This window comes from Mytilus edulis, chromosome 4, assembly GCF_963676685.1.
Source record: "Mytilus edulis chromosome 4, xbMytEdul2.2, whole genome shotgun sequence".
Taxonomy (NCBI): Eukaryota; Metazoa; Mollusca; class Bivalvia; order Mytilida; family Mytilidae; genus Mytilus; species Mytilus edulis.
In genome coordinates, this window is record NC_092347.1 from 21,995,893 (window position 1) to 22,019,497 (window position 23,605).

A 23,605-nucleotide genomic window follows, 5' to 3' on the forward strand; every position below is an offset into this window, starting at 1 on the left:
TGCTCCTTAGAACAAGAGTTGGTCTTTTCATATTAAAATAATTTTACGATCAAACTCAGAATTCATTTCATGACATCATAAAAGTCCCATAGTTATAATTAATTTACATTTATTTTGCTTAACTCCTCATTTCACTGTGAATTATAATGACATCTTTTTAAATGAATAGAAATATATATATTGTAGTTGCAATGGCATTATTTTGTTTGAACCTTCCCTTTTTATATACTGAACTTTAGATTTGCATATTTTATATTGTATTGATAGTTATTTTGCTTGCACCCTTCCTTTTTCAGAGAAGAATGGAGAAAATAATAACTCAGGTTCCTCATTTAGTTTTTATTATAGTTGCTATTCCTTCTTAGTTACATTATTTTGACTGTTCTCTTAGCTGCTATATTACAAATGAATAAAATTAATACCTTGCTATTTGCTTTATTAAAAGAAAAAAAGATGATTATTCACTTTGCATACTTTTTATTTTATTTCGTGTTAATTTTTACACTACTTAGTTAAAGGTAGCACAACAGACCTTTTTTGATAATGTAGCTGTTTATGTTTGAAATGCTGTATTATTTTCATCTGTTGAGATATAAAGACAAAAAAAAACTTGAAAAAAAAAGAAAAATCTATGAATAACTCCTAAAAAAGGCTGTTATCCATATCTTAATTATAAAAAATATTAAAAGGTTAAATATCAAATATTAGAAGAATATTTGAACTCCTTATTTTTTAGAATCAACACTTTTAGGTCTGCTGCAACCAAATAGTTTTATTTTGCATAAATAAGCACCAAACCATGTATCAGATTTCAATTATCATGTCCCTTTATAGATTATGGCTGGATATTTCTTAAGATAAGCAAGAAGCTATTAAAAGCAAGAAATCTCATTTAACAATGTAGAACTAACATATTCACTATAATATATGTATGTTTCACTTTATAACAACTGATATACAATACTTTAATAACAGGCTTAAAAACATAGAAATTTATAAAGTGAAAGATCACTAGTATTCTAGTATACAATTTTCATATTAAACTTGGTTTCATGCTTCCATGTTGAATTAAAATTCAGCACTCTCAAGTATCTGTACTTTTTTGTGTTAACTTCAGTTATTTAATAATTCTCATTTCTGGTAAAGGTATCTTTGTAACATATCTCTAATTACTAATATTTTATGTAAATAAGTCATTCAGTTGTAAAAGGTTGATTGAACCTGCTTGTCAGCTAAGGGAGATAAGGTAGAACTAGGCTACTGGTATAGGAAAAGTTTTGTTTATTGGAAAAAATATGTTTTCCCATATTTAATTATTTATTTTAAAATTCACATTAATTTTGTGCTTTTGTTCATTTGTATTAGTTTATAAGTTTATTATTTCATCATAATAAATAAACTACAATTTTATGTTAAAGAAAACACACACTCAAATACATGTACCAACTGCAAAAAGAATCACAAAATTAAAAACAAAAATATAACTTGGTGTCAGACATTGACAATAAAAGGCTTTATTGGTAAATTTACAATGATATGAATCTGAAGAGATTTTATATAAAATATAAAATATATTTTTAAATGCACAAGACAATGTGAACATATGTCTTGATTATTGTCAGGTATTTCGCAAACCCTCCCCAAAGAAAACAAAAATTGTTGAACACATATATAGCTAAAAGTGTGTTATTTTAAATCCTTAGATGTCACAGGTGGGAAAGCTCCCCAGACACAAATAAAGAAACTTGCAAATAAAGCCAGGCAATTTAACAAATGTGTGAAGAAAGCTGAAGGTCATTTAAAGAGGCTAGGGGATGAAAATGATAGAGAAAGGTGAGATTTACAAATATCATATATGTAAGCACCAAGTACTGTTAAATGTATTTCTAAATAGAAGCACCAATATATATTTGGATATTTCTTAGGCACTTTACAATTCTATAAATGTTTAACTCCTTGTGTATGTTGCTTGTAATATTATATACTTATCTATTATATATATTCATTTGTATTGCACAAAATAAATGAGTTAAACACATAGCTGATATCTACTTTATTACAGACATTTAGAGATAGCTGTTGTATAAAATAAATTTAAGTTTTTCTTTTGCTTTGCAAGTATCTTTTTTCTTAGTGCTTCTTCAGGTTGTTATATGCAAGTAACCTCGATTGGCAACAATAAAACCTTGAATCACTTCTATAAGAAGTAAAATTAAACAAAAGATCCTTATTATTATACATAACAACCATTTATGAAATTTTCTGCAAATTTTCCCAGGAATTAATTGTTTTCGGATCCATTGCTCTTCTACTTCCTGTTTATTGAAAATTTTTAGCATGTGCATTTATGTATTGTTGGTAATTTTAAAAGGAGTAGCTGACAATGTATCTGGTTTCTTTTAATGAAAATTAAAGAAATAGAAAAAGGCATACACTAATGAAATTGGAAAATAGATGATATATATTGGATTGTTGATTGTCAGTTTTATAAATGACAGTTATGAAGATTTATATAAGCTTACCCACTGGCGGTATGTAGTTGTGATGTTAACACAATTAAGTTGATCAGAACAGAATGATTTGATGTTGTCTTTAGTTTATTGCACGCTTCACATTTACAATCAATTGTTCTTTTCTGTTTGTTTTTGTTTTTTCCACATACAATATTGTTCATAAATAAGATATCGAAAGTATATTCTAAAAATTCCCGAAAATAATTTTATGAGAATTTAAAGTGTTACAAAAATGAGAGCATTTTTACGGGAATTAATATGTTTATGCTTGTTACAGCCATGGCGACGGGAGGGAAGAGTTGAGTATTGTGTTTATGTTTGTGGCTAGTTAATGATAGATGCTTCTGTATAATTCTAACTGAATAATTTGAATGAATTAATGTGACATCTTCATTCTTCATATAATTACATAAAATATTAGAAAGTAGCCTAATTTGTGATTGCAGATTAATTTGAAAGTAGGAAGAATTTCACAACCTTATAAATTTTGAGGAGTGACTTTTGTTTGATTGATGTATTGTAAATTTGTTTGTAGATATGTAGTATTAACAGAAAAAATAACAATAAAATAGTTACAAGAATTATATATATAATAATTATACAATGTTAAAACTTGTTGACATTTGACAATATTTAGGAAAGATACATTCTTGCTTTGCATAATAATTAAGGCATTTAGTCTAAAATAACGTACTGAGAATTAAAATTAAAAGAGGAGCAGACATTTTGAAGTTTATATATTTGTTTGAATTTTTATTTTACTTTTAGTAGAAAAAAATATGTTATTAACAGCTGAAAACTTGTTTGGGGTACTTTTTTTAAAGATTGATAAGGAGATATAAAATATCTGATATGGGATGCTTTTCATTTTGTTAATTCATACTGCAATCAGTTTTGATCAAATTTGGCATAGCAAGCAAAGAAGAGATCAGGAATGCAGCATATGTTAAAATATTGTGTTACAATTTATAGGGCACGTTTATGGGGAGATTTGGCTAAGACAGCAAGAAAACAAGAGGTTTGGGATGTGTGTCGTGTAGCAGCCAGATTCTGTCTCCTGTATGATGATGATAGATGGAAAAATGTTTCTCCCATCAAAACAGAAAGGTGAGATACTAAAAGTCTTTATCACAAATTTTATCAGAATATTTTTCACAAATTTTTATCAGAAATATTTTAACAAAAGAATTACTAGGTATCATCAATCAAAAAGCAACCCAACAACACAAATATTTTTTTCAACATGTTTAAATTAATAAACAAAATGATATAAGTCATATTATTGTTTACTGTTAATTATATATATGAAACAAAAGATATTTAAATAGAGTTAGAAACATTTTTAAAATACAAGGACATGGTAGTTCTATATAATATCTTAGCACTCATCACCACAGAGGTAGGATAATTGATGAAATAATTAAAATTAAGAGTATAAATTAAAACCATTTTTGGTACCAATATTAAATTAATACTTGAAAAATGAAATGTTACAGGGCCTATGTTACATGATAAGACCAAGTGCTGTTTTTCAGAGAATCTTTGCAAATAACTAATGTTACTCACAGGATTTAATTTTACATTGGCTTATAGTACATGTTGCATTTACATTAATTTTGTTCATACTGTTTTTACCTGTCAGTAGGATTTTTTTTTTACAATGGAATTAATTTAGAAAATTCACTTTTTCAGTCCTAAACCAGAAAAAATGAGAGACACAGGAGCTTCTGTTGTTTCTACTGTTCCTGAAGGAACAACATCTGGTACTGATTTAGGTGATAAAAGTAAGGCAGATAGTAAACTTGGAACCAGACCATCCAGTCCAGAGAGACCTGTACCATTATATGATAAAGATTTGATTCGTATGCTGGCCGAAGTGCAGTTTATTCAAGGAGAGGTAATAGTAGTTGTTGAATGTCAAAACATATCTACTATCTCCCTTTTGACCTGGAATGCCAAAAATTTTATCATTTTGTCCTAATTCCAATTGATTTTTTACTGTTTTAGTGTATTTTAAGTGGTGCCTTTAAAACAGGTTCTATGTATTGACTTTGTTTACATCCTATCTATTTTTATATTAAAGGCTATGGTACATTTACTGAGGACAGAAGGTGTAGAACTGAATGACATGCCTATACCACCAGTAGATAAAAGTAAACGACCTAAAGGTTATGTGGCCAAAAAACCTGAGGAAGATCCTGATTGGCTGGAATACTGGTTAGTATGTAAATTGGATTTTGAATGAACTAAATGGCAATGTTTTGACAATGAAAAGTTTACATGAAGAATATGTTATACCCTACCGCTCCCCACACGTACACACATAGTGTGTACTTTACTTCTGTCAGCTTGTTAATTTATTTGTCCACAAGTATCTTACATTTGTTACATATTTCTATACATTTGTATTTAGGAATGATTTAATATTTGATCTAATCTTTAGACTTCATATTATTATCTAACATCTCCATGGATGAAAATATAACCATGGAGGAAACTTCCATTAGACCAGTTAAAATTTTATGGTTATTTCAAAATAAGAGAGAATTAAATACTAGCATGAATACGAAGTAATATATATTTTTTCTTTATATATGCAGTATTCAGTGAAGGTTAAATTTGTAGTTTTGCTGAGATTACAATTGGTCAAACCTATAAAAGCAAACATATGGCACTAGGGGTCATAGAAGGTTAATATCTAGCTTGGCTGATACCACAATACACCTTTTTGCTGTTTGTCTGCCAAAACTGGAGATCACATTAGAAAATGTCTGACATGACCAAAACAAAATGATTGTTGTATGAACTAATTAGTTCATATGTTGCAAATTCTCTGTTGAAGTGTCACCTATTTATTACTGTTAACAGTACCCAAAAATAGTATGTAAAAGTGGAATAAAAAGACTCACAATAATCATTGTCAATTCTTATGTTTTCAGTGATTGGATTAAATCTTTATCACAAGATGGGACTAAGAGTTTCTTGAGAGGCCTTGACCTTGGTGTAGAACTAGAGGAACCATGGCTTGTCTGTTGTGCCAGTGCCTACATTTGGAACTACAATAACCATGTACTGACACAGAATAGACATAGGGAAATCATGGATCCTTTAATGGCATGTTTTGATGGCTTAAAGAAAGTTGGCCATGCTGGGTAAATATATTTTCTAGCTCATAGCTGTCTGCTCTACCATATCTTGCAGAGTCTTCCGTTTTCCTTTTTCAAATTAAAAAATAATATGTCTGAAAAGTTTGATGAGTCAAGTTAAATCTAGAAAATCCCCCTTTGTTATACATTTTCTCCATTTTGAGTAAGAATGTGGTCTGTAATAATCATTGTTTATTTACTTTACAAAGAAGGTTTAACTACATTACATGATATTTAGCTGCCAGAAAATACCATAAAAAATATGGAAAACATCCTTTATATTTTAAGAGATATAAGAAGATGTGGTATTTTAAAAAGGGGTATAGGGAAAATAAAAAAAAAGACCTGAGGTTGTAACATTGAATAAGAGCTAATATTTATTGCTTGTATCTACTTATTAGCTTAAAATGCATCATATTTGAATTTTGATTTATTTTCAATTTCTATTGTCATGTTTTGATAAGCAAGTACCTTTATGATTTCAGAGAAACAGTTATGTTGGTGAATGTATGTGGTGCATTGGCCTTTGCTTTAATGACGCCCTGGATTCCAAATGGAAATAAGGAGCCAGAACTTCCAAGCCCAACACCATCACAGTCCCCAGCTAGTAAGAAAGGAAGCAAAGCACCAAAAGATGCTAAAAATAAACCAACCTCCACAACACAGATCTCCATAAGTCCTGATGCTCTACCTGATCTTAAGAAAGCTATAGAGGTAGTCATTTATTGTCCTTCCCTCAGTCTATATCACCTTGCTCAGTTGCTCTAATACTTGTATCACAGCTTTGAAACAATAGCATGCATTATCAGAATCGTCACTATGTGGGAGGAGACATTATCATGCTTGCTATTGTCAAGCGTAAAACTGTCTTCTGGAGTGGGGAAAGACCACTAATAGAACGATAAACCGGTTATCCTATTTTTTCAATTTTTTTGCGTAAATATCGTAAAATATCAGCCACTCAACACAATATGTAGTGTACGAAAGAGGTTCACATTAATGCTCGCGGCTGACATTTTAGGATATCAATTTGTAGAAAACCTGATATATAGAGAATAATACATGGCAAAATCCGTATCATATGTCGTATCATCCCGAGACATCAATATCAGCCCAAGGGCCTTTAGGCCCGAGGGATGATATTGGTCGAGGGTGATACGGCATGTGATACGGATTTTGCCATGTATTATACGCTTTATCATATATTTCAACAGAAGAGTATTATATTTTATGAACTGTTTTCTGATCCATAGCACTGGGTTACCTTAAGTTCTGCTTTTTTCTTGTTTCAAAGCCTTAAAATAACTGCTCAATTATTTATACGAAGCACCTGGGTTACCTTACAATCTGTTGTTTTAAAAATATTTTGTTTATTATTGTATTTATTTGTGTGTTTTGTATTTTTAACAGTTGCATTTAGTGTGCCAAAAAATATGTTGTGAAAACTTGATGTTCGTGACGTCACATACAATATGAAAACTTGACGTTCGTGACGTTACATACCAAACAATGACGTCATTCAAAAAATTGACCTATTTTGAGGAATTTTTTTCTTAAGCCAAAAACAAACCAAAAAACTGACTTCATGTAAAAAAAAAAAAAAAAAAAAAAGGTATGCGATACGGGTTTTACCATGCGATACGGGGTATGCGATACGGGTTTAGCTATGCGATACGGGGTATGCGATACAGGGTAGGTGATACAGACTGGAAAAACGAACCTTTATTAGATATACAAAATAGCTGTATTTTGTACTAAATATATGATAAATATACATATTTACTAATATTTTTTTTTAAATGGATCTTTATCATGTTCGTAAGATTTTATATTGACTATTTTATAGATCTTGATCATATTCTTGACACAAATCTCTACAAGCAATTGACAAAACATGATTTAATAGAACACTTATAATTTTTCATTGTTCTTTGCTTCTGTTTGAAATGTTAAAGGATTATTTCGTTTATATGGTAACAAGTTAATGATAGATGTTAAAAGCTAGTTAAAAATTGAAAGACAATACTAGATTTAGTTGAAAATTTCAATACATAAAATAACGGTTATAATTTTAGGTTTGTGAATATGCAATAGAAGTGACCAATGGGAACAATCCTTTACATGTAATACCAATGGCTAACAGATTAGCATTACTACAGACGTGGGTGGCTGCCAAACAGATGGCACAGCAACAAATAGCTAAAACCTTTGGTGCTGATGATGAACCATACAGTGAAGGTCAGAGACAGATGACTAGGGCTATTGTAGCTGTAGAAATGTTACATCTCAGTAGGAATGGTATACTGGAGTTTAAAGACACACCACCAGTAGCTGAGGTACTAGTTTTACATTCTTGGTATATAGAATTCCCTTTTCTTCCTTATTAGCTCACCCGTCCGTCGTCGTTAACTTTTACAAAAATCTTCTCCTCTGAAACTACTTGACCAAATTAAACAAAACTTGGCCACAATCATCATTTTGGTATATAGTTTAAAAAATGTGTCTGGTGACCTGGCCAACCAACCAAGATGGCTGCTATGGCTAAAAATAGAACATAGGGGTAAAATGTAGATTTTGGTTTATATTTCTGAAACCAAAGCATTTGGAGCAAATCTGATATGGGGTAAAATTGTTTATCAGGTCAAGATACTGCCCTGAAATTTTCAAATGAATAGGACAACCTGTTGTTGGGTTGCTGCCCTCAAATTGGTAATTTTAAGGAAATTTGCCGTTTTTTGTTATTATCTTGAATATTATTATAGATATAAATAGACTGTAAACACCAATAATGTTCAGCAAAGTAAGATCTACAAATAAGTCATCAGGACCAAAATGGTCAGTTGACCCCTTAAGGAGTGATTGCCCTTTATAAACAATTTTTAACAATTTTTTTCTAAATATTTGTAATCTTTTACAAAAATCTTCTACTCTGAAGCTACTAAGAAAAATTTAACCAAACTTCACAATCATCATTGGGGTATCTAGTTTAAAAAATATGTCCGATGACCCCACCCGTGAACCAAGATGGCCGACATGGCTAAAAGTAGTACATAGGGTCAAATGCAGTTTTTGGCTCATATCTCTGAAACCAAAGCATTTAGAGAAAATCTGCTCAGGATAAATTGTTCATTAGGTCAAGATCTATCTACCCTGAGATTTACAGACAAATCGGTCAACTTGTTGTTGGGCTGCTGTCCCTGAATTGGTAATTTTAAGAAAATTTGGCAGCTTTTGGTTATTATCTTGGCTATTATCAAAGATAGAGATAAACTGTAAACAGCAATAATGTACAGCAAAGTAAGAGCTACAAATTAAATTAGTCAACTTGACCAAAGTTGTTAATTGGCCCCTTAATGAGTGATTGTCCTTTATAGTCAATTTTTAACAATTTTGTAAGTTTTTGTAAATTTTTACAAAATATTTTCTACTGTCACTTCTGGGCCAATTTCATAATAGATAGAGATAATTATAAGCAGCAAGATTGTTCAATAAAGTAAGATCTACAAACACATCACCAACACCAAAACAAAATTTTGTCACGAATCCATCTGTGTCCACTATAAATCCATTCCTTTCAAAATTTTTATCTGTTGTCAATTTTCAGCTATACTCAAGGTTAACCATAATACATTGTCAGTACCAAGTTTAAATTGCTTTTGTTGCCTATTTTAGATAGCCTCCATGATAGAAGAATGTAAATGGGCAGACAAGTTTGTAGAACTGCAGTTATGGGCAAGGTTGACCTACCTATCATATCTACAGAAGAACCACACCCTTGTTATGAGATGCAGTAAAAATGCCCTGAGATTTGCTGTGACAGGGACCCAGTCTAAAGGCAAAAAAATTGAAGCGTAAGTTGTATTTGACTTTTATGCAATAACTTGTTCAGATTACAGTTGAGATATGAATAAAGAGAATTTGTGGTGCACATCAACAATGATCAATGAGACAACAACTAAATGACATAAAAGAACAAACAGATATCTAAAGGTCAACCTACAGTTTTTAACAATCGTCTATGTAGTATGTCAAGCTCTAGATCTCATACCACAATGTCATAATAAACAGTAGAGACATATGATCTTTTGCAATGACTCCTTTATCATCTTGCTAAGAACTTCATAAGGGGGCCTCCGTGGCTGATTGAGTGGTCTAAGATACTACTGTTATCACTAGCCAGTCAACACTAAGGTTGTGAGTTCATACCCTGCTCGTGCTGGTGCACTTGACTCCAATCTTTATTGATTAGGATTGTCACTTTTTCTATCAAAGGAATGTGGTTTTTTTCGGGCACTCCTGCTTTCTCCACCAATAAAAACTGGCCTCTACCTAATAGATCCAAACGTTGCTTAAAAAGGGTGTAAGACATAGAAAATCAAATCATAGGGGAAAAATGGAATTACAGTTCAAAAGAGGAAGTTAAAGTTATCCACAAATTTCATCTCACATCTGCTGTCAGTAATTTTTCAATATACTTAACAATCATGTTTCTCACTTTTCATGAAGCTTGTTTGCTAGGTAAACTTATGGTATATTTTCATGCAAATTATTCAAAATATAATTTATTAATTTTATTTCATATATGACACAGTCACAGATATTTGGTAGAACAGGAAATGTTATCCTATGCCAGTGGAATTCTGGGACAGAGTTTGATGGACAATATGGCTGGCAAGAACGCTATCAGAAGAGAGGCAATGGAAGCATTCCTTAACAGTGCCAGGTATAAATTCTATATAACATCTGATTTTCGGCAAAGGCTGACCGAAAAAGAAAGTGCAAAATGTTATTTTTTTATTGTCCTGCATGCAACAAAAGTTATATCAGTGTTCTCCCCAGGCCGTTTTAGCACAGCGCTTTTCAGCGCTATTGCAATTCCCCGCTGTCCTATTGCACTGACCGTTGCGCTATCCAACGCAACCGCGTCGCTATATTTTTTTTCCGTATTTTTCAATTTTTTTCAAATTTCCCGCTTATTTTTCACTTCGGATCACGTGATCGACTGGTTTACGATTTTTGAATGAATTATTTCCATTGTATTAAAGTAACTTCAAGGGACCAGTCTAATAAATTTTACAAAAATGGCGTTTTTGGAAGATCAAAATAAACAAAGATTTCAACATTGACATCGATTTTTTTAATTTAAAGAAAATATAGAGGCATATATGAATGAAATGTGATGAAATGAAATGACCGCATTTCCCGACGTCACTCACAAACTTGTTTTACGAACTTTGAACAAACGATGATTTTAAAAACGATCAAACACAGGGGTTTGTTACAAATTATTTGCCGGGTTTACTATCCATACGAACCCCGAAAATGACCAAGTCTTTTAAATATTAATTATCCCCTATTCGAACTTATAATTTAGTCAGAAATTCTTCCATTTGATAACAATTTGAGAGGATATGATTAGCAAAACAAACCCCAAGCTGATACGACTTGAGAAATTTTACTTTCTCGATGTCCAGCTTGGATGAGGCCATTTAAATATTATAAAACGTTTAGGTCATAAAAATGAGAAATCTTTATGCTAAAAAATGTCAATTCCTGTCAAACGTCGTAAGGTAAACAGTACACTGCTACAGTTTGTTACAAAACCAAATAGAAGCTGACAATGACTTTATTGTTGGTCCTACATGTTCTGCAACATTACCTGATGGTGCTAAGAAATCTTGGCACAGGCAGTCTGGTGTAGATCCATCATAGAAAAAGACTCTTCCTTCAGTTTTATACATAGATAGTACATGTATGAGGATTTAATATATGATTTTTTTACAATGGAGAAAAAAAGACTCTTCAGACTTCTATATCCAGACAATAACATTAACAAACAAAGCATCATTAAGGAATACACTGTAACTTCCATGAGCATGACAAGGACATCATAACAAGAGGAAACATCAACAGCATGATATAATAAAAACCAGAACAAATCAATTACAAACAAACCGCGCGCCGCGATAAAGTTACTGAGAATATTGTCGAAAATTACGCGCTTACCACAGCACTATCCAAAAATCCTGGGGAGAACACTGTATATTATAAAAATAAAATTCGATATAATGTGATGATTTCCATATTGATAAAGGTTCAGATTGTATTAATTAGGACTTTATAATTAGATCATTCTTACTTTTCTTACTGTTTGGTTAGAAACAGTCCTTGCAGCCATTTTTTTTTAAAGACAATTTTTTAGGACTCTATTTCACAGGGCTTCCTTTGTAACCGTTATATACAACATGATGGATTAGATTTAAATTTTATATGCTTTTAAAACATGTAAATATCATTTGTAATTGATCAAAATAAAAAATAAAAAAGAATTATAATGTAAATGATGTGAATAAATTAACTATTATACAAGGAATCAAATATGAATAAGATTGTAATGAGATTGGTCAAATATTAGTTGAATGCTTGTCTTGTTTTGATCTGTCATATTTTTAAAATGATGACCACTGGTCAGTTTGCTTGTAAAGAGATTTGATATTGGTTAAATATATTTATAAGTTGAAATGTTGATACAGAAGGTAGTACAAGGACAGCAGACATGCATTTTATGAATAACAGTGTTTTTTTATTATCCTAGAAAAATATAAATGATTGTGCAATACTGTTCACAATGATTCCTTCCTACCTACACGAACTTTGGAATTTTCATCCAATCAAAAGTGGTATTTGATGTCATATTGTATTTATGTACCATTAGACAGTCAGATTATGCCATTGCTTATACATAGAGATTTGCCAACTGTTTGTTTATTTTATAGATATGCCAGGAATGCAGATAATTATGAAATGGTGATGACAGCAGCCCGACATTATTGGAATGCATGTGTACCACTGGTCAGTCAGCCTATTGAGAGAGAACTACTGAGAGAACCAATTAAAATGATCTTACAATGTATAACATCCACTGCTGAGAAAATCAAAAAGAAAGAGGTAATTTGATAGTTGTCTTCTTACATACAGATATGTGATTTAGTTATAAAAAGGAGTTCTTATTATTGCGAGATTCACAGAGTCTTTATTCACATTAATAAAAACCTAATAATTTCTTAATTGACAGTAAATTTTGATTAATGATGGAAATGTTGGGTTTTTTTTTTAGGAAAAGCAAGAGGGAGAGGGAGAAGAGAATGAGGAAACAACAAAAGAAGTAGCTGTACCACAGAAATCACAATCTACTATTGGTAGTCCTGAAGATGATCTAACTCTCAGGGCATCAATGTATGGGGTTCTATTCCAGTCATTTGCTGACAAGGTTAGTCCTTTTGGTCTCCGTAGATAATGCAGATAAGTAGACCAATGAGTAAAGAGTCTTTATAGTTAGTCTTGAAAATGATTTCGATCTTAAGGGCATACGATACAGTTTTGATCCTGTATTTACATTTTGATAAAAATTTCCATATAGACTATTTTTACCAGATTAAATCTAATATGTAATAAAAAATATACCTTCATGTGCTACTTTTTGAGTAAAATTAGATCGAAATTTTGTATATTTGCTCAAAATTCGGATTTGTGGCCGTATTTCCCTTTCCAAAGAAAGACATAACTTTTTTGTTTTAAAAGATAAACACAAATTGTTTTTTGTTAAATTATTTGTAATTTCTGTTTTTTATAATTATCCTTAAAATTTATACATTTTTTTTTCAGAAATAACTCATATTTATCAAATGTTCATGAATGTAGAAAAAAGAACATCCTTTTTTGCTGTATATTTATCAAATTTAAAAAAATTGAACTATTTACGTTTTCATGAAAATTTGCACATATAATCTTCTCGCGTAATCAAACCTAATGGCATTATAAAAAAGAGGGGTCTATGAACTCGTTTTCAAGTTAAATAAGTTTGAATGAAAAAAATCAGTCGAAAACTGAATCTTTTCTCGATAAGTCATAGTTTGACGTTGTGAAAATAACAATTTACGTTAGCAACATCGTTACCTCCCCTTTAACTGTATCGTATGCCCTTAATATATGGTTTCTTTTTTGGTTATTTGATAATAAGGTAAGTCTTTCTGGTCTGTAACGACCCAGTGATTGGTTAGAAAAGAGTTGATGCTGCTATATAAAAATAAAGAGGGATGGACCAGGCCATTAATGACATCTTTTTATTAAAGACCAGATGAAAATAAATGTGAACAATAAAAAGGAACTGTTTGGCCTTTAACAATGAGCAATCTATAGTAATTTCTGCAAATGATTACGACTTCAATTTACATTGATACAAGTCTTTGGACTTTTTTTTTTTTTATAGACAGATGTAACTAATTGTAGTGTGTTCAATATGAAAATATGAAGATATGGTATGATTGCCAATGAGGCATCTATCTATAATGACCAAAGTTCAAAATATGAGCAAAAATACATGTCATTTTATCAATCTTTTAATGCAATATTGAAAAAAAAAGATGAACTGGTTAAAAATAACGTATACTATATATTTTCATTGCAGAAACAATGGGAGGAGGGATTGAGAACTATGGACCAGGCCATTAATGACATGCCAAGGACTAAACATAGATTGTAAGTACTGTAGAGAAAGAGTAAATGATTATATTTCTATTGAGAACTATGGACCAGGCCATTAATGACATGCCAAGGACTAAACATAGATTGTAAGTACTGTAGAGAGAGAGTAAATGATTATATTTCTATTGAGAACTATGGACCAGGCCATTAATGACATGCCAAGGACTAAACATAGATTGTAAGTACTGTAGAGAGAGAGTAAATGATTATATTTCTATTGAGAACTATGGACCAGGCCATTAATGACATGCCAAGGACTAAACATAGATTGTAAGTACTGTAGAGAGAGAGTAAATGATTATATTTCTATTGAGAACTATGGACCAGGCCATTAATGACATGCCAAGGACTAAACATAGATTGTAAGTACTGTAGAGAGAGAGTAAATGATTATATTTCTATTGAGAACTATGGACCAGGCCATTAATGACATGCCAAGGACTAAACATAGATTGTAAGTACTGTAGAGAAAGAGTTCAGATGAGTATATTACTACTGAGAATCTTGACAAGACTATATAGAGGACAAAATTAAGGTTTCTATTGCTGTAGTTTTTGTTTTGTTTATAGATACAATTTTTTTTCTAGGTTGATATTCAAACACAGAGTAATGACTAAAGCCAAACTGGGAAGAAGTGTTAATATGGATATCCAGAAATTCAAGGTATTTTTTATTAATATTCTAAACAGATATATTTTAGAATTAAGACTGATTAGGTAAAGAATACAGGATTCTGAAAGTTTGCTGTTTGAGATGTGATTGTGATTTAAAACAAAGCATGGTTTGACTATTTTCTTTAACTTTATGTATGATACATTTCTTCTTGTTTGTATTTTCAACATAACTAGCTTGTTCTGTCAATGTATTTTTTAAGCATTTGGTATGACAAAATATTATTATTGAATATATATACTTACAATTCTTTATTACTTTAAACAATACAGTTTATCAGTATAATATGCATAAATTTACAATTTACAAGTTGTATAGCATTAACAAACACATAAATAATACACGTCAGAAATATCAGTTACATATTATACAGTTTGTGAGTTTCAGACTACATATAATATACATGTGTCTTAAATATTATTCCTGCACTTAAATGCATAGAGTAAGTACTTTCCTAAATTACAGAGTTCCTTAGTGTTTTCAACAGAAAGTAATTGTACTAATTTATAAGTTGATGGTCTAGTCCAATAATATTTCTTGATAAACTTCTTACGTATATCACTATAATTTGTACATTGTAGAATAAAATGAAATTCATCCCCAACTACATTTATATCACACATAACACACATTCTACTATTTTTACTTATTCCATAAAAACGCCCAGTTTCAATGCATAGATTGTGCAAGTACTTAATTGCTTTATTAAAGCTAATTGGTAATATTTAGAACTGTATAATCAAAACAGACACATTAGAAGAAATTGATGACATTATATTATCAGATTTACATCTAGTTTTGCTTTGACATAACAATGGCTTTTATAATTTAATTCTATCAGTAGTATTACCATAGATATTTTATTTATCCAAATTTAGCTTCATGGAACAAAAGTGAGACAACATAATTTTCAACATATTATTTTTCAGTTAAAGTTGTTTTCAGGCATAAATTTTATATGAGTCTGTTTAAGGGATTATTTCTCACATTAGCAGATGCTTTAAGAATATTTTACATCTATCTAATAGAATTTATGCCTTTCTGGGTTCCTTTTATTTATTTCTGTAACAGTTACATAGTTAAGTCATTTTGTTCTCAAATATTCATTTAGAATTTTTTTTTTTTTTAAATTTGGCATGTATTTATTGTTGTATAGTTTATTTTAATAAATTGTTATACAGTTTGCTGTTTAATGTGAAAGGGATTTATCAGGCATTTTGGATCTAAAATAGAAATAAGGTTGTTTATGATCTCCACTCGAAAGTTTTCCATTCTACTAAAAAAAATCACTTTGAAATACCATAATTATCTTCATAGAAAAATATAGGTTTTTCTAAATTCTGAATCCCTATGTTTAATGTATATTTGTCCTTAGTGCACTTTCGAAAAATAAAATATGTAAAAATGTGCATGAATATACCAAAGTTAAATCTACCAACGGTTAACTTTAAGTGGAAGGCAAGCTGCAAATATTTTTTTTCAAATCATGACAGGAATTTGATGAACTACCTGGGGAATAAATTCCTAATTTATAAAACATGTTATTTTGTTTAATTTTTATAAAGGATGGATTGAAACATGTCAATAAGGTTTGATAATTGTAATTTAGATAAAAAGGTAGAAAATCTTCACACAGAATTTTGTTTCATTGCTGAATAGATTACATATATCTTGTGATAAAAATTTGAAAAATATATCACTTTCAAATATGAATATTTTAAATAAAATCATTAAACGATTTTATTTCTGTGAAAAAATAACTTTTCAAGAGTGAAACAGAATTCGTGTGTACATGACACATGTGAAAGCTTATTACAGTCAAACTTGCTGTTCCTCAACATTTTACTGGAGCCCAATAATTTTTGAACACTGAAAGGTTCTGTGAATTGCAGAAAATTCATACAGATATCAAACAAACTTTTATATGTATCAAATTGCAAAATAAAAAGTGAATGATTCCAAAGCTTTCAAAATGAAGAAACAAACCAATATTGGTCTGAATTTCCTTGTACATATGTATCCCAGTATCAGCAGATTTGACTGTTACCCAGGTGTAAGTTTGTTATTTTCTATTTCACGCTGATAGGACCAGGTAATGTGTTTTATCACCCAAACATCTGCATGACATTGATTAGAATGTATAGTCATCAAATTGTTTTAGTATAGATATAAAATGTGTGCAGTGACACAAATTAGCAGAATGAATTATTACACATCATGTAGCTTATGTTGTCTGTAATTGTCTTGAATGTGATTCCATTCCTCTTAGAGAGTGAACAAGGCTTAGTAGGGTGTGTAAAGTGCAGAAAATGAATCAGCACTAGCAATTAAAAGCATTGAAATTAAGAAATGAAATGAAAAGAAACAAAACAATAAAAGATAATTATGATGAAAAACTGATAAAAGTTATTAACTATATGATTGATAAATCAAAAACCATGAATTACTGGAAAATAGGACGAAAGAAGTATGTATATTTCTTATAAATATCAAAATGTTGTGACATATAGCAATATAGATTGCTTTTAAACTGATTTCAGTAACTTTACTTTTTGAATCTTTTTTTTTTAAGTTGATAAACAATAAAGAATAAAAAATTGGTTAAAGCTGCTATAAATGCCAATTCTGAAAGACAGTGAGGAGTTTTCATCAGCTTCATAATAATCATACTTTTCTAGAAAAAATAACTTTGATATCTGACAAACTTCTCTGATCAATAAATCAACTTTGATTAGAATGTTAGATTGATAATAGTAAATATTTTTTTTTTTACTGCACAGCTTTATATAATAATATATATAATCAGATGTATGTTGATTTATACTTATAATATTCCACAGAACAAAACCTATATGCTTGTTGTTTTTATAGGATGAAAGTGAAGATTATGTGGCACACATGTGGAGAAGAGTGGCATTGAGTTCTAAAGAAACATTGGAACAACTTATATCTTACCAAGCTGCCATTGAAGCTCTCAATGTAAGTTAAAGCTGAAGTAGTAAGGTTATTTTGTGCATTTAATCAATTTTTAAATCAAATTTTACTAAGTAATTTTTACCATCTCCCACTCCTCCTAAATTTTTTTTCTGGCAAAATGATGTTTTATGATTTTTTTTAATTTGTTTGAGAGTGAGAATCTGGCATTTCCATATGAGAGTAATGACAGCAGAAGTTTTACCTTCTTTTGCATACTTTACACAATACTTAGTTCTCCATCTGATGACACCTTGTATAAAAGAAAAACAAAGAATATTGCTGATTTAACCATGAAACAAAATCATTACATGCAAATAAAAAAAATTCTTCATTTCAATGTCACAGTGAGGCCTTCAACAGGAAGCAAACAAAACTATCACCTTTCTGCAAGTTTAAGGCAACCTTTAGTACTCTATATTTGATTTGTTTTCACAGAGCCCCAGTAACGAATGGTTGAAGGTTGACTTATTGATAGAGTTTGGACAGTGGTTGTACAGCAATGAGTTCCCACTACAGGATGCCATTGATCAAATAGAATGGGCTGTTGATATTATTCTTAATATGAAAACAGAAACAGATCTAAAGAAAGAACAAGGTAGAAAACTCTACATAGATATTTCTTGCTAGAGTATAATGTTATATGTATTTTTTGTTGGGTTTTGTTATAGATGGCAAGCATAAATTTTAATTATAGTTCTTGTTGTTACTTGAAACCAAAATTTATGGGAGACACATTTTCTGAGATTAAAATAATGGATTAACTGTCTATAGCCTTCATGTTTTTTGGCAATCTGTATTTGAATCTTGAAACTGAGTGTAAACCATAGTATATTAATTTTTGAGTTGAATATTAGGAATTCAATTTTATTTTGTTAATTGATTGGAAGATATAAATGTTGCCAAAAATGCAACCTTTTGTCATGTGTGTGCATGTTTCCATCTATCAGAACGAAATATTTGCATGCTAATATTCCATAACCACTTTTTGTGCATGTTTTTTTAAAAGATTAAAAAGATAGCATGATTTCATAGTGCTAGTAGGTTTCCATTATAGTATCTGAAAATGTTCAATTTTCATGGTTGCATTTAAGAAGTGCACTGCAAGATAATAACCGATTTTAAGACTAACTCCATTTTCTATTTCAAGAGGACATATATGAATTTTAACACAAGATTGTGAAAAATTCACTGCAGTTTTTCTAGTAAATACAGGGTAGCATTAAAAATATGGCTTTTAATCTCCCTTATATTTCATTAAAATATTGATAAATAGATGCAACCCTGACTTTTTTCCAGTTTCAGAAGTTTTTTATTACATTTATTAACATTTGTTATGTTTAATACTATGACTTTATGTGTCGTACACATTTATATATGTAATATTTACCTCACAGGAAAATCAGCTGGTGCAGACAGGAGAAAAGGTATACACACAAGCACACACATACATACTGTAGTTGCCACTAGATCTCTATACTTCTTTATCTTAAAGCACTTTATTAGCTGGAAACACCACATCACTTCTTTTTCCATTTTTTCCAATTTTGATCTTATCTGTGATGAAATGGATGGCAAGACAGAGATGTAGCATTTCTTCTGTTGATAGCATCATGCACAAGTAATTCCTATGATTACATTTGCAATCCATCCAAAATTTTTTCTCATACAATTTGGCACTACATATCTGAGGGTATAAGTTACTTTTTTATTTTTAGTTGGTGATTTATTTAGCAGATCAGTGAAATTATTATATTTTCACATATTTATTGAAACAAAAGTAATTTCCAGTGAATTTGTAGTGCATGTTTACATGTTATACTAGACACATCTTTTAGCCTGTCCGAACATTTTTAACCAAAATATAAAAAATTATATACAGTAGTCTCTACTCTTATAGGTAGCTATAGTTGTATAGATTACTACCCTTACCATAAAAAGATAGCTACTTTCCATGCTGAACTTATTTTGGTTCAAATTTACAGTATTATTGATATATTAGTCAAGAGGTCAACATTCAGTAAGAGTAGATCAGTTTGACCTATTTTTGAAGAAAGCATTAGATTTAATACCCACAAAAATAAATGAATCCACAGTATTTATATTTTTTATTTGTAGTACATGTATAAGAAATACATTTCTGCTTGCTTTTCTTTTATCATGCCATGCAAAGTTTGATCAATTATAAAAAATAAATAAATCAAATGAAAGGTTTATAAAATCTTTAATTTGTTTTTAAAGTTTTTAACAAGAATGCTTATCAGTGTGTGTTTTGTACTTCCTTCTGTGATTTTTCTTAGCTATTTAAAGCAAGATTTTACAAGCTGATTTGATTTGAACTTCTAAGAGTTTCAATAAAAAGTTGCTATTTTGCGGAAGAAATTCTTGCAGTTTGCAGTTCAGCTACAATTTAAAGTTTCTACTTGATTTGATAATTTTATTAAAGTTCTCGTTCATGAGGTTTTGCATAAAATTTGATTAAGTGAAATCTTGCATCAAGGTGCAAGCAGTGACAATTTATATACTTGTACATGTATTTATATACCTAAATAGTAACTTTGGGTATAAAATAACTTTTAGCAAAAGCATATCTAAAGAACTTATTTATGAACTGTTGTTTTTTTCTTCATATCTTTAGGAATGGGTAAAATGAAAGGTGAATATTGTGTTGTATACAGTATTTATATTCATTATATGGACTTGAACCCTACTTCTCACAATATCCTCAAAATGTAAACCTTTTCACTTAAAAGTTTGATCAGGCTTCTACAAAAGTCAAAGGTCAAAGTTTTATGCTTTATTTTCGAATATTTATTTAATATTTGATGCCTAAGCTTAGAGAAGCGGGGAGTTGGGTATATTTATTGTTTTGTCCATTGATTGACCTCACTTTGTATCTGTCAATCCTAACCCTCAGTAACTAATGGATTTGTGCACCATGAGTATTTTAAATCAAAACATGCACTTGTCGTATCTACAGTAAATATTATATATAGTATTGCACTTCCAAAAGTATTTTATAAACACAAACACAAATCCCTACCTAGAACTATTTTTGGGTGTTTGTATATTATGACATATGTTGAATAATGAAATATTGTGTTTTATACATACAGTATAATTTTATGCATATTGGTGTATTCATAGTTATTTTCAAGAAATATATTCCAACATAAACAAAATATGTTTTAACTGAGACAATCTTGTATGTAAATTGTAATATTTTTGCTAAAGAGAGTTTTCTATATTATCTTTCAGAAAAGAGTGTAGTATTTGGTAATGATTGTTTATATGTCGCTTGAGTGTAGAGTTGTTTTTGTCAAGCAAAAATCATCTTTGTTCAAAATCCAGGGCTATTTAAAAAAAAATGCCTTATGTTCAAGTGAAGATGCATAATGTGTTACAATGTGCTCATTCAATTTTTTTTTTAATGTTACTCAATCAGATCTTAGTTTGATATTTTGATAAATTAATATTGGATTAAAGACAAAGTAAGACATTAATTCATAATATTAGATGAAGTTTTCCGTCTTTTGTAACTGAATACTTTAATCATGCTAAAAACGAATGTCAAAATGGCTGATGAGTTTGAAAGGATCATGGCTACAGTATGTCAGAGTTGTTTACCATTCATTATAAAGTGTTGCAAGACTGTGTTGATGTTTTAACTTTAAAAATGCAGCATATTTATCAGGATTCATTTTTGACTTTCTTGTGATATTGTGATATTTTCCAATAACTGCATGCCAGCTTTTTGATCATTGCAGCATAAAGTTTCATGAATTCATAGAGTATAAAGGGCAATTGGTTGTTAAAAAGCAACCAAAATTGTGTTGTCATTTTGCTTTTTTTTTAAATATAATTATCATGTGATTCTATGGATTATATAAAAAAAAAAATGATATAGATTTAATTAGAACATTTTCAATCTATAAATAGCATCCCATTGCTTTTGCTGGAGCTGGTAGAGATGAGATTATTCTTAGCCTTTTCAATATATGTGCACAATCAGTGTTGATATACAAAATTTAAGATATATTTTACACTTATTATAAGAGATCAATTATTTACAATATTCAGCGTAATGCTAGCCTATAGCAAATGTTACTGATTTAACTAATAAATCGTAAAGAGACATGGAATGGTTGTTAAGTATTATGACTCAAAGTCTTGTGTATATTTTGCATATATTTTGTAAGATGTAAAATAAAAAAAAAAGACTTTCAAATTACTGACAATTAAAGAGAATTGTACTTGCATTTTTCAGGTAAGAAAGGTGATAAAGGAAAACCAAAAGGAAGGAGTTCTGCCAAGAGTCGTGGTGCTGCCACCCCAGTTCCTACCCAGGAGGAGGTTAAGAAAGTAGGAGATGGAACTGGCTCAGATACAAGGAGTATCACTAGTGATAGTGATAGTGAACTTAATCATGAGGGTATTATCCCAGTCACCAAACAGGCTATCATTGGTAAGGATCAAAATGAGACTGGAAATAAAATATGAATATCCAATGTTGATTACCGTCTTTTAGTGTGTACAGTACACACTTTTTACCTTTTTTTCACAACTGAGTAATATACACAGCTAAATACGGTATAGAGTACTAACGTCTTTAATTTAACTTCAAAACTGCCTGTGTATTTGCCTTCACCTTTGATTGATTTTTTGGGATACGATTGCTTTCAAGCAATCTGTAGACTTATACCGGTGGCTCAGAGCAATTTCCCTCACGTCAATCGTTTTATTCTAAACATTAAGGAATATCTCAGATTCTTATGATTGTCTTGCTTAAAAAGGTAAAAACAAACAAAGGGATTGAACTTAATCAACTTTCCTTTAATGTTCTTTTCATAATCTTCATGTTTGATAATTCCCTTGACTTCGATGCGTGTTTTTAACAACACGGAAAATCAGAATTAAGCAGTATTTATATTTAGTGTAGTTATAAATTTAGAAACACGTCAGAGGGAATTCCCAGTTTTGATTAAATGCGAGAGTTCTCTGAATACCGATAAATCTATTTCTGTTATATAAAAACTGAAGTGGAGTGTTTCTTATATGTTACCGTTTTGAAACTGATATTTGAGATTGTACTTCCATAAAGAAATTGAGAACCATCTAGGTCGTTTAAAAAGCATTTAATATATCTTCCCCAGGGTTTGATTTGGAAATTATGCGCATTTTCTTGACTTTAAGGGGTTTTAGATTGAATGCTCTGGATTCCCTACTCAATTAATTAATTTATAACTCGTGGGATCTTTTCTATGTATGTCTGCTATTGAGGGTTATTGTTGTTGCACAATTTAAAATCATATGCATCATTTAGATTAAAATAAATATATTCCACATCGTAGAACACCCCTGCAGGCGAAATGGAGTCTTCCATATTATCGTTTCGAGTTGTCTCCCTTCCGGCAGTAACTTCCGTGAATTCTGAATATAAACAAGACGTCGAGTATTAGCTCGTTCTGTCAATAAACGTCGTATTATATTGAAACCAAATGCAATTTAAACCGATAAATGTGTACGGAAAGGAGCCATGATGACTGACCCAAAGGAAATTAAATATTTAAAGAGTTAGGAATGGGGTTCCTCCTAGAATTAACATAGGAAAAAAGGTGATAAGATACGAATTGAAATCTACATCTACATCATATTCATACGACGATTCATCAGCACATTGATGACTATACGTCGGCGCATCGCTAACAGACACGTAATAAAATATGATAACCAATGAGTGAAATAAAATACCTTCTC

General features: G+C 30.3%; 1 protein-coding gene across 39 annotated transcripts in view; it reads left to right on the top strand.

The window, feature by feature from the left end:
• The window catches only part of LOC139519209 (cilia- and flagella-associated protein 46-like), an 85,866-nt gene that overhangs the window by 20,518 nt on the left and 41,743 nt on the right, over window positions 1-23,605 (top strand). For 6 of the 39 annotated variants that reach the window (XM_071311126.1, XM_071311131.1, XM_071311124.1 and 3 more), the window contains 19 exons: window positions 1,704-1,833; window positions 3,486-3,620; window positions 4,206-4,410; window positions 4,597-4,730; window positions 5,453-5,665; window positions 6,145-6,373; window positions 7,735-7,995; window positions 9,332-9,510; window positions 10,251-10,382; window positions 12,436-12,607; window positions 12,777-12,929; window positions 14,127-14,197; window positions 14,791-14,866; window positions 16,441-16,464; window positions 17,747-17,854; window positions 18,287-18,446; window positions 19,246-19,275; window positions 20,487-20,504; window positions 22,116-22,313. In XM_071311126.1, the coding sequence (XP_071167227.1) occupies window positions 1,704-1,833; window positions 3,486-3,620; window positions 4,206-4,410; window positions 4,597-4,730; window positions 5,453-5,665; window positions 6,145-6,373; window positions 7,735-7,995; window positions 9,332-9,510; window positions 10,251-10,382; window positions 12,436-12,607; window positions 12,777-12,929; window positions 14,127-14,197; window positions 14,791-14,866; window positions 16,441-16,464; window positions 17,747-17,854; window positions 18,287-18,446; window positions 19,246-19,275; window positions 20,487-20,504; window positions 22,116-22,313 (2,628 nt within the window). Of the gene's footprint in view, window positions 1-296; window positions 324-1,703; window positions 1,834-2,498; window positions 2,532-2,790; window positions 2,812-3,485; window positions 3,621-4,205; window positions 4,411-4,596; window positions 4,731-5,452; window positions 5,666-6,144; window positions 6,374-7,734; window positions 7,996-9,331; window positions 9,511-10,250; window positions 10,383-12,435; window positions 12,608-12,776; window positions 12,930-14,126; window positions 14,198-14,790; window positions 14,867-15,753; window positions 15,769-16,440; window positions 16,465-17,746; window positions 17,855-18,286; window positions 18,447-19,245; window positions 19,276-20,486; window positions 20,505-22,115; window positions 22,314-23,605 lie in introns of all 39 variants that reach the window. The other 33 variants (XM_071311122.1, XM_071311135.1, XM_071311132.1 and 30 more) reach the window with 18 other exon arrangements.